Source organism: Lampetra fluviatilis, chromosome 67 (assembly GCF_964198595.1).
Source record: "Lampetra fluviatilis chromosome 67, kcLamFluv1.1, whole genome shotgun sequence".
In the NCBI taxonomy this organism is placed as follows: Eukaryota; Metazoa; Chordata; class Hyperoartia; order Petromyzontiformes; family Petromyzontidae; genus Lampetra; species Lampetra fluviatilis.
The window spans coordinates 5,508,293-5,522,554 of record NC_136341.1 but is presented as its reverse complement, the minus strand read 5'-3'; the positions used below and the strand labels follow the sequence as shown (position 1 = coordinate 5,522,554).

The 14,262-nt window shown below is 57.2% G+C and overlaps 1 protein-coding gene across 1 annotated transcript in view; it reads left to right on the top strand.

The window, feature by feature from the left end:
- LOC144952414 (dynein axonemal heavy chain 2-like) overlaps nucleotides 1–14,262 on the top strand; it is a 139,082-nt gene that overhangs the window by 56,248 nt on the left and 68,572 nt on the right. Inside the window, exon 5 of the mRNA XM_078882810.1 lies at nucleotides 7,943–8,103. Coding sequence (XP_078738936.1) covers nucleotides 7,943–8,103 — 161 coding nt within the window. The remainder of the gene's footprint in view (nucleotides 1–7,942; nucleotides 8,104–14,262) is intronic.

Genomic DNA, 14,262 nt, shown 5'->3' with positions numbered 1-14,262 from the left:
TTTTCGCCTGAGCACAGGCGAAGTTTGCGAGGTCATGGCGCTTGTTAGCCAGGTAAGGCACCACCCCATAGACGAAGCTGCTGCTGTTGTATAAGGGCACCCCCAGTTTCCTGAAGATGTCCCCCAAAAGGCGGAACGTTGGTTTGAGCCGCTGGCAGCGTAAGTACCGGTGGGGCAGATCCTCCCTGGCACCGCAGGAAATGCACGAGTCTGTTACCCCCGGCAAGAGATTCGGCTGAGCCACACGGCCGATGGCAACGTGCAGTGTGCCAACCTCCACTGGAGGTCACCGTAGCGTTTGGCTACGGGGGAGACTTGTTAATTTGTTTCCACTGAGGGGCGGCCGCAATGAGGGGAGAGAAATGGTCTCTCCATTTGGTGTCCGGTAGGTCGGCCAGGTCCCGGGAATGCATCGCCTTGACACAGCCACGTGTAGAGCGCCTTGACACAGCCACGTGTAGAGCGCCTTGACACGGCACGTGTAGAGCGCCTTGACACAGCCACGTGTAGAGCGCCTTGACACAGCACGTGTAGAGCGCCTTGACACAGCCACGTGTAGAGCGCCTTGACACAGCACGTGTGGAGCGCCTTGACACGGCACGTGTAGAGCGCCTTGACACGGCACGTGTAGAGCGCCTTGACACGGCACGTGTAGAGCGCCTTGACACAGCCACGTGTAGAGCGCCTTGACACGGCACGTGTAGAGCGCCTTGACACAGCCACGTGTAGAGCGCCTTGACACAGCACGTGTAGAGCGCCTTGACACAGCACGTGTAGAGCGCCTTGACACAGCCACGTGTAGAGCGCCTTGACACAGCCACGTGTAGAGCGCCTTGACACGGCACGTGTAGAGCGCCTTGACACAGCCACGTGTAGAGCGCCTTGACACAGCACGTGTAGAGCGCCTTGACACAGCACGTGTAGAGCGCCTTGACGCAGCACGTGTAGAGCGCCTTGACGCAGCACGTGTAGAGCGCCTTGACACAGCACGTGTAGAGCGCCTTGACACGGCACGTGTAGAGCGCCTTGACACGGCACGTGTAGAGCGCCTTGACACAGCACGTGTAGAGCGCCTTGACGCAGCACGTGTAGAGCGCCTTGACACAGCACGTGTAGAGCGCCTTGACACAGCACGTGTAGAGTGTCTTGACACAGCACGTGTAGAGCGCCTTGACACAGCACGTGTAGAGCGCCTTGACACAGCACGTGTAGAGCGCCTTGACACGGCACGTATAGAGCGCCTTGACACAGCACGTGTAGAGCGCCTTGACGCAGCACGTGTAGAGCGCCTTGACGCAGCACGTGTAGAGCGCCTTGACGCAGCACGTGTAGAGCGCCTTGACGCAGCACGTGTAGAGCGCCTTGACACAGCACGTGTAGAGCGCCTTGACACAGCACGTGTAGAGCGCCTTGACACAGCACGTGTAGAGCGCCTTGACACAGCACGTGTAGAGCGCCTTGACACAGCACGTGTAGAGCACTGTGTTTGGGGCGCTCTTTAGGGGCACGTTCCTGCAGCCTCGGAGTTGAGATAGAGAGAGGAGAGAGATGGGGAGTCAGAGGAGGAGTGGGGGGAGAGAGATGGGGAGTGGGGGAGGAAATGGTGGTAAAGGTCTCTGCTCCTCAATCATCGCACACCGCCAGGTATGACACGCGGCCGCGAGACGACAGCCACGGTGATGGGGGGTGAGGGAGGGGGAGTGAGGGAGGGGGAGGGAGGGAGGGGGGGTGAGGGAGGGAGGGTGAGGGAGGGGGGGTGAGGGAGGGGGGGTGAGGGAGGGGGGGTGAGGGAGAGGGGGTGAGGGAGGGGGGGTGAGGGAGGGGGGAGTGAGGGAGGGGGGGTGAGGGAGGGGGGGTGAGGGAGAGGGGGTGAGGGAGAGGGGGGTGAGGGAGGGGGGGTGAGGGAGGGGGGGGTGAGGGAGGGGGGGGGTGAGGGAGAGGGGGTGAGGGAGGGGGGGGTGAGGGAGGGGGGGGTGAGGGAGGGGGGTGAGGGAGGGGGGGTGAGGGAGAGGGGGTGAGGGAGAGGGGGTGAGGGAGGGGGGGGTGAGGGAGGGGGGGGTGAGGGAGGGGGGGGTGAGGGAGGGGGGGTGAGGGAGGGGGGGTTGAGGGAGGGGGGGTGAGGGAGGGGGGGTGAGGGAGGGGGGTGAGGGAGGGGGGTGAGGGAGGGGGGTGAGGGAGGGGGGGTGAGGGAGGGGGGTGAGGGAGGGGGGTGAGGGAGGGGGGTGAGGGAGGGGGGGGTGAGGGAGGGGGGTGAGGGAGGGGGGGGTGAGGGAGGGGGGTGAGGGAGGGGGGTGAGGGAGGGGGGTGAGGGAGGGGGGTGAGGGAGGGGGGTGAGGGAGGGGGGTGAGGGAGGGGGTGAGGAGGGGGGGTGAGGGAGGGGGTGAGGGAGGGGGGTGAGGGAGGGGGGTGAGGGAGGGGGGTGAGGGAGGGGGGTGAGGGAGGGGGGTGAGGGAGGGGGGTGAGGGAGGGGGGTGAGGGAGGGGGGTGAGGGAGGGTGGATCAGGGCTAACATTGGCGTGATGTTATCTAGTGGGTTTGATCCCGACCCTGACGACGCCTGCTGCTGTGTATTTTAAGTTTGCATTTCTCGCTCATCATCATCATCACGGTGGCTAGGAGATGTTGACTACCTCGCCTGGTGTGCAGGAGGTTGTGGGTTCGATCCCGACCCTGAAGACGCCTGCTGCCGTATATTTGGAGTTTGCGTGTCTCTCTCTCTCACGCTGACGATGGTGATGCTGTCACTTGGTCCAGCTTTCGTTTGTGATGGGCAGGCAGGGGGCTCGCTTCTGAAAAATGCAACAAAAGCCTCGGCAAGCGGCTTGGCACTGGGCCTTCACTCGCTAAAATAAAACGTAGTTTTTATTTTCTTGGTTCTTTCGGTAAAGTCATCGCGTAGAAGGGAAGTAATAAAATAATAAAAATACAACATAATAAAATACAATTCTCACGACGTTTCGGCCACAACGCAAGCAGCCGTCCTCAGGTGGAGAGCAGGTCTGTCGAGAAGGACAGAGTCTGAAATTTCAGACTATTATTTCCATTCTACGTGACTTTACCGAAAGAACAAGAAGATGAATCCCTGCAGTCACGAAAGCTTTAAATCGAAACGTAGTTTTTATTCGAATTTTTTTCAATCGTTATTTTTTGTTAGAATCTCTGTACCGAGATCGCTCTTGATTGCAATGGACAGGCAGGCGGTCCCTCGCCCTCGCCCCCCCCCCCGCACACACGACACACATGTGTCTCGTATGTGTCGTGTGTGTCGGGAGCTTCCCTAGGTCGACTCAGCCTCAAATGAGTACCCGGTGCGGTGTGCAGTAAACATCGCCACTGGGGGAGACAAAGGCGGTCGGGCGTGGTGCTGCTGGCTACCCCACCCCCTCGTGTGCCACAGTGCCGGTAGCCTTCACAGGTGCTGCTGCTACTCGCTAACAGCAACTTGCCCCTGCAGCCTGCTAGAGGCTACACGGGGGATCTTTGTCTTTGTGTGTTCATAGCTGCTGCTACTTACAGCACTTGCCCCTACAGTCTGTTAGAGGCTACACGGGGGATCTTTGTCTCTGTGTGTTCATAGCTGATGCTACTCACAGCACTTGCCCCTACAGCCTGTTAGAGGCTACACGGGGATCTTTGTCTCTGTGTTGATAGCTGCTGCTACTTACAGCACTTGCCCCTAGTTTGTTAGAGGCTACACGGGGGATCTTTGTCTCTGTGTTGATAGCTGCTGCTACTCACAGCACTTGCCCCTAGTCTGTTAGAGGCTACACGGGTGGGTGTGGATCTGCGTCTTTGGTGACGCGCTAGCGTTGTCGATGAAGCGATACGATCGTTATTAAACATGAATATTGTTAATTTCCTGTCATCCGTTGCCTGTAGATCTGGCCCCCGAGACGCGTGTTTATTTATTTATTTGTTGTTGTTGTTGTTGATGTTTGTTTGGCCTTTGTTTGTCCGCTGTCGTTCTCTGATGCTCGGTGGATTTTTTTTTTCCGTCAGTCGCGGCAAACCTGGTGGCCTGTGAAATGAGGCTTAAGCGGAGATGGTGGTGGGGGTGGTGGTGGTTGTGGGGGGTGGTGGTGGTTGGGGGGGAGGTGGTGGGTGAGGGGTGGTGATGGGTAGTGGTGGTGGGGGGAGGTGGATGTTGGGGGGGGTGGTGGTGGGGGGGGGGGTTGGTCGTGGTGGTGGAGGTGTTGGTGGGGTGGTGGTGGTGGGGGGAGGTGGATGTTGAGGGGGGGGGGGGGTGGAGGTGTGTGGTGGAGGTGTTGGTGGTGGGGGGATGGTGGGGGTGGTGGAGGTGGAGGTGTTGGTGGTGGGGGTGGTGGAGGTGGAGGTGTTGGTGGTGAGGGGTGGTGGTGGAGGTGGTGGGGGTGGTGAAGGTGTTGGTGGTGGGGGGATGGTGGGGGTGGTGGGGGGGGGGTGGGGGGATGGTGGGGGTGGTGGGGGGATGGTGGGGGTGGTGGAGGTGGTGGTGGTGGTGGGGGGTGGAGGTGGTGGTGGAGGTGGTGGTGGTGGTGGAGGTGGTGGTGGTGGTGGTGGGGGTGGAGGTGGTGGGGGTGTTGCCGTGCGGGATGAAATTACGGCGAGGGGCCGCGCTGATCTCTTGCCGGCTTCCAGCTCGCACAGAGGGAGCCGAGCCCCGTGATGAAACTCGTGAGAGGGGCTCACCCCCCACCCTCCACCACCACCTCCACCCCCCACCACCACCTCCACCCCCCCCACCACCACCTCCACCCCCCACCACACCTCCACCCCCCACCACCACCTCCACCCCCCACCACCACCACTACCTCCACCCCCGTCTCTTTGCCCACTGCCACCATCGTCAACGTCGTCACACCCACCTACACACCGACCCACCCACCTTTCCACCCACCCATCTACACACCGACCCACCCACATTCACACCCATCGACACACCGACCCACCCACCTTTCCACCCACTTATCAACCCACCCACCCATCCAGCCTGCCTGCCTGCCCTGCCTCCCTCCGCTCCCATCGCCGCCGTGGGTGAACACGGCAGGAGATAACCTCTCGCCGTGATACGGATGACTAAATGTCGGGAAGCTACTCTCTCGATATAATATCGTAAGGTGTGTGTGTGTATACAGACACAGTAATGTAGCGTAGCGCCAACCACTACACTTCCGCTCCCCACACACACATGCACACACATGCACGCCTGTACACACACTTGCGTACACACACACACGTGTACACACACACGCGCCTGTACACAAACACACGCGCCTGTACACACACACACGCGTGTACACACGCGTGTACACACACACACACGCATGTACACACACACACGCGTGTACACACGCGTGTACACACACACACACACGCCTGTACACACACACACGCCTGTACACACACACACACGCATGTGCACACGCCTGTACACAGGCACACGCCTGTACACACAGACACGCCTGTACACACACACACGCATGTACACACACACACACGCATGTGCACACGCCTGTACACAGGCACACGCCTGTACACACAGACACGCGTACACACATACGCGCCTGTACACACACACCCACGTGTACACACACACGCGCCTGTACACACACACGCGCCTATACACACACACACGCCTGTACACAGGCACACGCCTGTACACAGGCACACGCCTGTACACAGGCACGCGTACACACATACGCGCCTGTACACACACACCCACGTGTACACACACACGCGCCTGTACACACACACACGCCTGTACACAGGCACACGCCTGTACACAGACACGTGTACACACACACGCGCCTGTACACACACACGCGCCTGTACACACACACGCGCCTATACACAGGCACACGCCTGTACACAGGCACACGCCTGTACACAGACACGCGTACACACACACGCGCCTGTACACACACACACACGTGTACACACACACACGTGTACATACACACACGCGCGTGTACACACACAAACGCTCAGTGTAATCATAGCCGCCGTGAATGGGACCCAGGGGCCGATGTGGGATTTGAGCAGCAGCATAAGAAAAATTATAAATATTAAAATAAAAATTCGCCCAGTTAACGAGCGAATGTGAGTGTGTGAAAGTGTGTGAGAGTGTGTGTGTTTAGTTTGTGCACAGATTGCCCTACATGACATCATGACAGCAGTCTGGACCACTGGACGGGTTCCGCAGGATTGGAAGAATGCCCTGGTGGTCCCCCTCTTTAAGAAGGGGGACCGCACAGACTGTAACAACTACAGGGGCATCTCACTCCTCAGTGTGCCGGGAAAGGTCCTGGCAAGGATTATTCAACATCGCCTTGCCAGGCACGCTGAGGAGAGGCTTGCGGAGTCCCAATGCGGTTTCAGGAAAGGGCGGTCCTGCACAGATGCCATATTTTCTCTCCGTCTGCTACAGCAGAGGTGTAGGGAATTCCAACAAGACCTACATCTCTGCTTTATTGACCTGGTCAAGGCCTATGATACCATCAGTAGGCCTGGGCTCTGGGTTGTTCTTCGTGCTTTCGGAGTCCCTGACCCTCTGCTCACGATCATTAAGGACCTTCATGATGGTGAGCGGGCCCGGGTAAAACTACGTGGCCGGGAGTCGGAGCCTTTCCCTGTTCACCTTGGGGTGCGACAGGGATGTCCTCTGGCTCCCACATAATTTATCATCTGTTTCGACCACGTAGTTCGTGAAGCCTTCAATAGCTGTACCGGAGGAATTACCATCTGGTACAGATATAATGGGAGGCTGATCGATGCCCGGGTGTGGTCAAGGGATGGCTCCCTATTGGTCAACCACGTTATGTATGCTGATGATTTGGTAATAGCTGCTCATTCAGAGAAGGAGTTGGAGACGCTGCTGCTGAGACTGGAGCGTGCCTCTAAGAGGTGGGGCCTTACCATCAGCCCCACCAAAACTAAGCACCTGCCTGGGTATTTTGTACCATCGGACACTCCACCCCCACAACTCCCAATCGGTGATGGGGCAGTTGTGGAGAGAGTGGAGAGTTTCCCATACCTGGGCAGTGTGCTCATGACCGGCTCCGGTTTAACAGCAGAGGTCTCACTCCGAATCAGTCGAGCGGCAATATCTTTTCATCGGTTGCGTAATGCTGCGGTGTGGAAGCTACCTGGTCTGTCAAGCTACCTCAGTCATCTCAGTCATCTCAGTCAGTCGACCCGTGGCACCTGCTGGGTCTGCCCCGTGACCTCCTGCCAGCGGGCGTTCGACACTTCACGTGGCCTCAAGGTGCACATGGCCTGGCACAAGCGTCGTGGTGACATCACCGCCACTTAGTGGCGAATGGCGGTTGTTGTTGTTGTGTGTGAGAGTGTGAGAGTGTGAGTTTGAGGAGCGGTTGTGTAGTGGTTAGCGCTACACTGCGCTATGAACCTGGTGACCCGAGTTCGACTCACGCTCACGGCCAACACCGGTGACGATTATCTGAACCGGTACCTGGGCCTCCCCTAGGTCGACTCAGCCTCAAATCGGTACTTGTTGTGGAGTGTAAGCATCGCCACTGGGGAGACAAAGGCGTTCACTCCTACAATATTCTCTAAAAGTGTTGGCACGGCGACGGGAGAGGGGTCCATCTTTTTAAATCCTTTATATTAAGTTCACTTGCTTGCTTGCTTAGGACCGTGCAAATCTTTCGGTCGTTTTTTAACCCACTTCCCGTGATCCAATCGAGCTGACATTTTGCACAATTTATTTTCGTGAAATTTTTTTTCAAAATTTTTGCACTTTTTAGGAACATTTTTTTTATATTGAATTACCAATTGCTTAATGGTGGCAGGCAATCATCTGACCCATAGGTGGCAGCCATCTCAAGCCAGAGGACGAGAGGACTCTAGCCGCCACGCATATAAAGGATTTATAGTGAAAAACTTAGTTTTTACGGGTTACATTTTTTAAATTTTCCTTTCCTCTTTTTGCCGAAACCCGAAGGTGAGCACGGAGGTTCTCCGCGTCTGTCGCCGCGAGATCTCCCTGGAGGGCATCTTGGACGGGGGCTTCGCCGAGACCGGCAAACGCAGCCTGGGCGAGTGTCTGGCGTGCTGTGCCGAGTGGAAGCGTCTCTACCGGCACCACGCCGGCGTTCACCGCCGGTAAGGCGCGTGTGTGGTGTGTGTGTGTGTGTGGTGTGTGTGTGTTGTGTGTGTGGTGTGTGTGTGGTGTGTGTGGTTGGTGTGTGTGTGTGGTGTGTGGTGTGTGTGTGGTGGTGTGTGTGTGTGGTGTGTGGTGTGTGTGGTGTGTGGTGTGTGTGTGTGTGTGGTGTGTGTGTGTGGTGGTGTGTGTGTGTGTGGTGTGTGTGTGGTGTGTGTGTGTGGTGTGTGTGTGGTGTGTGTGTGTGGTGGTGTGTGTGTGTGTGTGTGGTGTGTGGTGTGTGTGTGTGGTGTGTGTGTGTGGTGGTGTGTGTGGTGGTGTGTGTGGTGTGTGTGTGGTGTGTGGTGTGTGTGTGGTGTGTGTGTGGTGTGTGGTGTGTGTGTGGTGTGTGGTGTGTGTGTGTGTGTGGTGTGTGTGTGTGTGGTGTGTGTGTGGTGTGTGTGTGGTGTGTGGTGTGTGTGTGGTGTGTGTGTGGTGTGTAGTGTGTGTGTGTGGTGGTGTGTGTGTGTGGTGTGTGTGTGGTGTGTGTGTGGTTGGTGTGTGTGTGTGGTGTGTGTGGTGTGTGTGGTGTGATGTGTGTGGTGGTGTGTGTGGTGTGTGTGTGTGGTGTGTGGTGTGTGTGTGGTGTGTGTGTGTGGTGGTGTGTGTGGTGGTGTGTGTGGTGTGTGTGTGGTGTGTGGTGTGTGTGGTTGGTGTGTGTGTGTGGTGTGTGTGTGTGTGTGTGGTGTGTGTGGTGTGATGAGTGCGGTGTGTGTGTGTGGTGTGTGTGTGTGGTGTGTGAGTGTGGTGTGTGTGGTTGGTGTTGTGGGTGTGGTGTGTGTGTGTGGGTGTGGTGTGTGTGGTGTGTGTGGTGTGTGGGTGGTGTGGTGTGTGGGTGGTGTGGTGTGTGTGTGGTGTGTGTGTGGTGTGTGGTGTGTGTGTGGTGTGTGGGTGGTGTGGTGTGTGGGTGGTGTGGTGTGTGTGTGGTGTGTGTGTGGTGTGTGTGTGGTGTGTGTGTGGTGTGTGTGTGGTGTGTGTGTGGTGTGGTGTGTGGTGTGTGTGTGGTGTGTGTGTGTGGTGTGTGTGTGTGTGTGGTGTGTGTGTGGAGTGTGTGTGTGGTGTGTGCGGTGTGTGCGGTGTGTGTGGTGTGTGTGTGGGTGTGTGTGTGATGTGTGTGGTGTGGGGGTGGTGTGTGTGTTGGGTGTGTGGTGTGTGTGTGGTGTATGTGTGGGGTGTGTGTGCGTGTTTGTGTGTGGTTGTGTGGGTGTGGTGTGGTGTGTGTGTGTGGTTGTGTGTGTGGTTGTGTGTGTGTGTTTGTGGTGTGTGTGTGGTGTGGTGTGTGTATGTATGTATGTGTGCACGTATCTACGGTTAACCACTTTCGCACCGGACGTAGCCAACCGTAACTTATCGGCGGTATGGGGGAAGGACAACAAACAAACTGAATGCGTAAAGCAGCTTTAAAGAAGCGGCTTTGTCAATCTCGACGATGGTTTTAAAAGTGCCACAGCTCCCAGCGGCTTCACGAAGGGAGAGCGTTCCAGACGGCCACAGAAGTGCATCAGCATCGGCGGTGCTGTGGTTCATTGTGTCAAGTTAAGAAACTGTTCAAACAGTTGATTGGCTTATTTTCTGTCTTCGATATGAGTGTGTGTGTGTGTATATTTTAGATGACACATGCGTAGGCATTCTTGGGTACTAGCTAACGGCACTAAAACTATTATGTGAAAATACGATTTTAACCAGGTAAATGCCACTGAGCTGTATAGCCCTTTGGTTTTTAGAAGCGACGAATTGGCTCAGCATGTGGACATACTTTTAAACGCGTGACGTTGATTTATTAATGTGGAGGGAAAAGCCGGAGGACCCGGAGGAAAAATCCACGCGACTGCGGGGAGAGAGAGAGAAAGAGAGACATCGCAAGCTACAAATCTACAGCAGCAGTAGGCGTCGTCAGGGGTCGGGGATTGAACCCACGACCTCCTGCAATACCAGGCGAGGTAGTTAACATCTCCTAGCCACCATGGTGATGATGATGAGAGAGATACACCACAAACTCCAATTATACCAGCAGCAGGCCGTCGTCAGGGGTCGGGATTGAACCCACGACCTCCTGGCATACCAGGCGAGGTAGTCAACATCTCCTAGCCACCATGGTGATGATGACGAGAGAGAGAGACACGCATGCTCCAATTATACAGCAGCAGGCGTCGTCAGGGTAGGGATCGAACCCACGACCTCCTGCGTACCAGGCGAGGTAGTTAACATCTCCTAGCCACCGTGATGATGATGATGAGAGACACCACAAACTCCAATTATACAGCAGCAGGCGTCGTCAGGTTCGGGATCGAACTACGACCTCCTGCACACCAGGCGAGGTAGTCAACATCTCCTAGCCACCATGGTGATGATGATGATGAGAGACACCGCAAGCTCCAAATATACAGCAGCAGGCGTCGTCAGGGTCGGGATCGAAACCACGACCTCCTGCGTACCAGGCGAGGTAGTTAACATCTCCTAGCCACGGTGGCGCCACTCATTACACACACACACACAAGGCACTTCGTGTGTGTGTGTGTAATGAGCGCTACCTCACAGCAACGCTGCCGTGTATTCGCTGGGCAGCTGGAAGCCAATGCAGAGCTCGACTACGAACGCCGGACAGACACGCGGCGTCGGATCTTGCAGTTACCCCGTGTATCAACGCGCGCGCTCACGCACGCACGCGCAAGCACGCGCAAGCACGTGCCCGCACACGCCCCGCGCACACGCACGCGCACGCTCACACACGCATGTGCGCGCTCACACACGCTCACACACGCCATGTGCGCGCTCGCACACACACGCACGCACACGCTCACACACGCATGCACACGCTCAAGCACGCATGCACACGCTCACACACACACTCACACATGCTCATGCACGCACGCATGCACACGCTCACACACGCTCATGTACGCACACGCTCACACATGCTCACACATGCTCACATATGCACGCTCGCACACGCTCACACATGCTCATGCACGCACACGCACGCTCACACACACGCTCACACACACGCTCACACACGCTCACACACGCTCACACACGCTCACACACGCTCACACACGCTTCACACACGCTCACACACGCTCACACACGCTCACACACGCGCACGCGCTCGCACGCGCTCGCACACGGACAGGCGAGCGATTGAACAGAGGTACACGCGGCATCACGCACGCGCGCGCTGTCTCTGCGCGTTACATCAGAGGATGCCCGCCTCTCTGCGTCTGCGCTCTTTCTCGATGAGGAATGAACTTCAGAGGAAGGGGAATTCCACCCCACCCCACCCCACCCAGCCCCACCCAGCCCCAAGCCCACAATCCCCTCCCTCGCTCCCTCCCAACCTCGCTCCCTCCCTCCCCACCCTCCCCACCCTCCCCACCCTCCCTTCACTCCCTCCCCACCCTCCCTTCCTCCCAACCTCGCTCCCTCCCTCCCCACCCTCCCTACCCTCCCTCCCTTCACTCCCTTCACTCCCTCCCTCCACTCCCCTCCCTCCCTCCACTCCCTCCCCTCCCTCCCCACCCTCCCCTCCCTCCCTTCACTCCCACCCCCTCCCTCCCCACCCTCCCTCCCTCCCTTCACTCCCTCCCCCACCCTCCTTCCTCCCAACCTCGCTCCCTCCCTCCACTCCCTCCCCTCCCTCCCCACCCTCCCTCCCTTCACTCCCTCCCCACCCTCCCTTCCTCCCAACCTCGCTCCCCTCCCTCCCTTCATTCCCTCCCTCTACTCCCTCCCCTCCCTCCCTATTCCTTGCAAAATCAACAAATACATTTCCAGAGACAAGCAACAAAGCAATGTACATGGGATACAATTCTTGCACGCGCGTGGATGGATGCCTGACCGCATCCCAGATTCGCGTTCGTTCTCATAGGTGTATTTGTTTTAATGTTTTATATTTTTAATGTTTTGTATCAGGTGTAAGGCCTCCCTGAGCATTTTGTTTTTGTCCAGAAGCGACGCTGGCCATCACAAATGACAGCAGCGCAACGAGTCGTGTCGTCGTCGTCGACGTCACGTGCACACTTGCAGCAAAGTAGTTAAATTAGGCGGCGGCTGCGGCGATGCTGATGGCATTCCGTCACACGTGACGTGACGATGACGATGATGTCATGGGTAGTGAAGTGCGTGTGGCATGTGACTTGTGACGTGTGACGTTGTCACGTGCCACGTGCGATGTCATCGGACATTGCCGAAAGGACTTCACACGTGCATTGCTTTGTCTCTCTCTCTCTCTCCAAAACCTCGAGCTAAGCCTCCGATCAACGTGTCCGGGGAGAGAGTCACAGAGACATTGAGTACGAGAGAGAGAGAGGGATGAATGGAGATGGAGGAGAGTGGTGAGGAAGGGAGGGAGGATGAGGGGGGAGTTAAGAGGGGAGAGGGTGAGGAGGAAGGAAGGATTAGAGGGGAGCTGTGAGAGGGATGGAGAGAGATGGAGAGTGATGGAGGGGGGGGGGGGGATGAGGGGGGAGCAGGAGAGGATTGAAGAGTGAGGGGGGGGGAGAGTGTGGGATGCAGGAGAGGCATGAGAGGGGACTGGCATATTGGAAGGAAGAAGAGAGAGTAGCAGGAGAGGAATGAAGATGTGAGCGAGGAATGAGGCATGAGAGGGGAGTTAGGAGAGAGAGAGAGAGGAGAGGGGGAGGGTGTGAGCGTGTGAGCGAGCGAGCGAGTGGAGAGAGAGTGAGTGAGGCTTCGTTACACGAGCCGTTTTGATTATTTATTAGGGTCTGTTAGTTGTAGCTGCGGTGCTTACAGCGCCCGCTCTTTGATAACGCCTCGCTGGGGAACGTGTCTGGCCTGAACGGCGGCGGGGAGAGAGAGAGAGAGCGGGAGAGGGAGATGGAGAGAGAGCGAGACTCTTTTTTAAACAACTTTTATTGCTGCCAGCAGCAACAGCACTGGAGGCGATTCCCGATACGAAAAACACAAAGTCACCAGCAACACAAATAACGATCACTATAAATTCACGCGCTGTGGCGCTAAATGCGCCGCGCACAACAGAAAAGAAAAGTCACGTGGTGGTGGAGGTGGAGATGGTGGTGGTGGTGGTGGTCATCGCGCACGCCACGGTGACGAGCGAGCGCTTCAGAAGGTGAACACCACGAGGGTGTCGTCCACGCTGGTACAGAGGGGGCCTTTCCTGGCCCCCCAGCGTTCGAAGAAGACGCGGACATCACCGGCGAGAGAGAGAGAAGAGATAGGGAAGGAAGGGGGGGAGGGCAGGGAGAGACCGAGAGAGTGACCTTCAAGGAGTAGTGGGCGATGGAGGAGGCCGTGTGTTCGGTGGCAGATGACGGGGAGCTCTTCATGCTGATATGAGCTACCCGTCGGAGGCCGTCGGACTGCGAGAAGGGCTGCGTGCAGAACGAGAGAGAGTGAGCGAGAGAGTGAGCGAGAGAGTGAGCGAGAGATTGAGCGAGAGAGTGAGCGAGAGAGTGAGCGAGAGAGAGAGGAGCGAGATTGAGCGAGAGAGTGAGCGAGAGAGTGAGCGAGAGAGTGAGCGAGAGAGTGAGCGAGAGAGTGAGCGAGAGAGTGAGCGAGAGAGTGTGAGCGGAGAGAGTGAGCGAGAGAGTGAGCGAGAGAGTGAGCGAGAGAGTGAGCGAGAGGAGTGAGCGAGAGAGTGAGCGTGAGAGTGAGCGAGAGAGTGAGCGAGAGAGAGAGAGAGAGCGAGAGAGTGAGCGAGAGAGTGAGCGAGAGAGTGAGCGAGAGAGAGAGAGCGAGAGCGAGAGCGAGAGAGTGAGCGAGAGAGAGTGAGCGAGAGAGAGTGAGCGAGAGAGTGAGCGAGAGAGTGAGCGAGAGAGTGAGCGAGAGAGTGAGCGAGAGAGGTGAGCGAGAGAGTGAGCGAGAGAGTGAGCGAGAGATTGAGCGAGAGAGTGAGCGAGAGAGTGAGCGAGAGATTGAGCGAGAGATTGAGCGAGAGATTGAGCGCGAGAGAGAGTGAGCGAGAGAGTGAGCGAGAGATTGAGCGAGAGATTGAGCGAGAGATTGAGCGAGGAGAGTGAGCGAGAGATTGGAGCGAGAGAGTGAGCGAGAGAGTGAGCGAGATGTGGGGGTTTACATAAAGCAAAGTAAAAAAAAAGAGAGGCAGAGGGAAGGAAGGGGAGAGAAAGGGGAGAGAGAGAGAT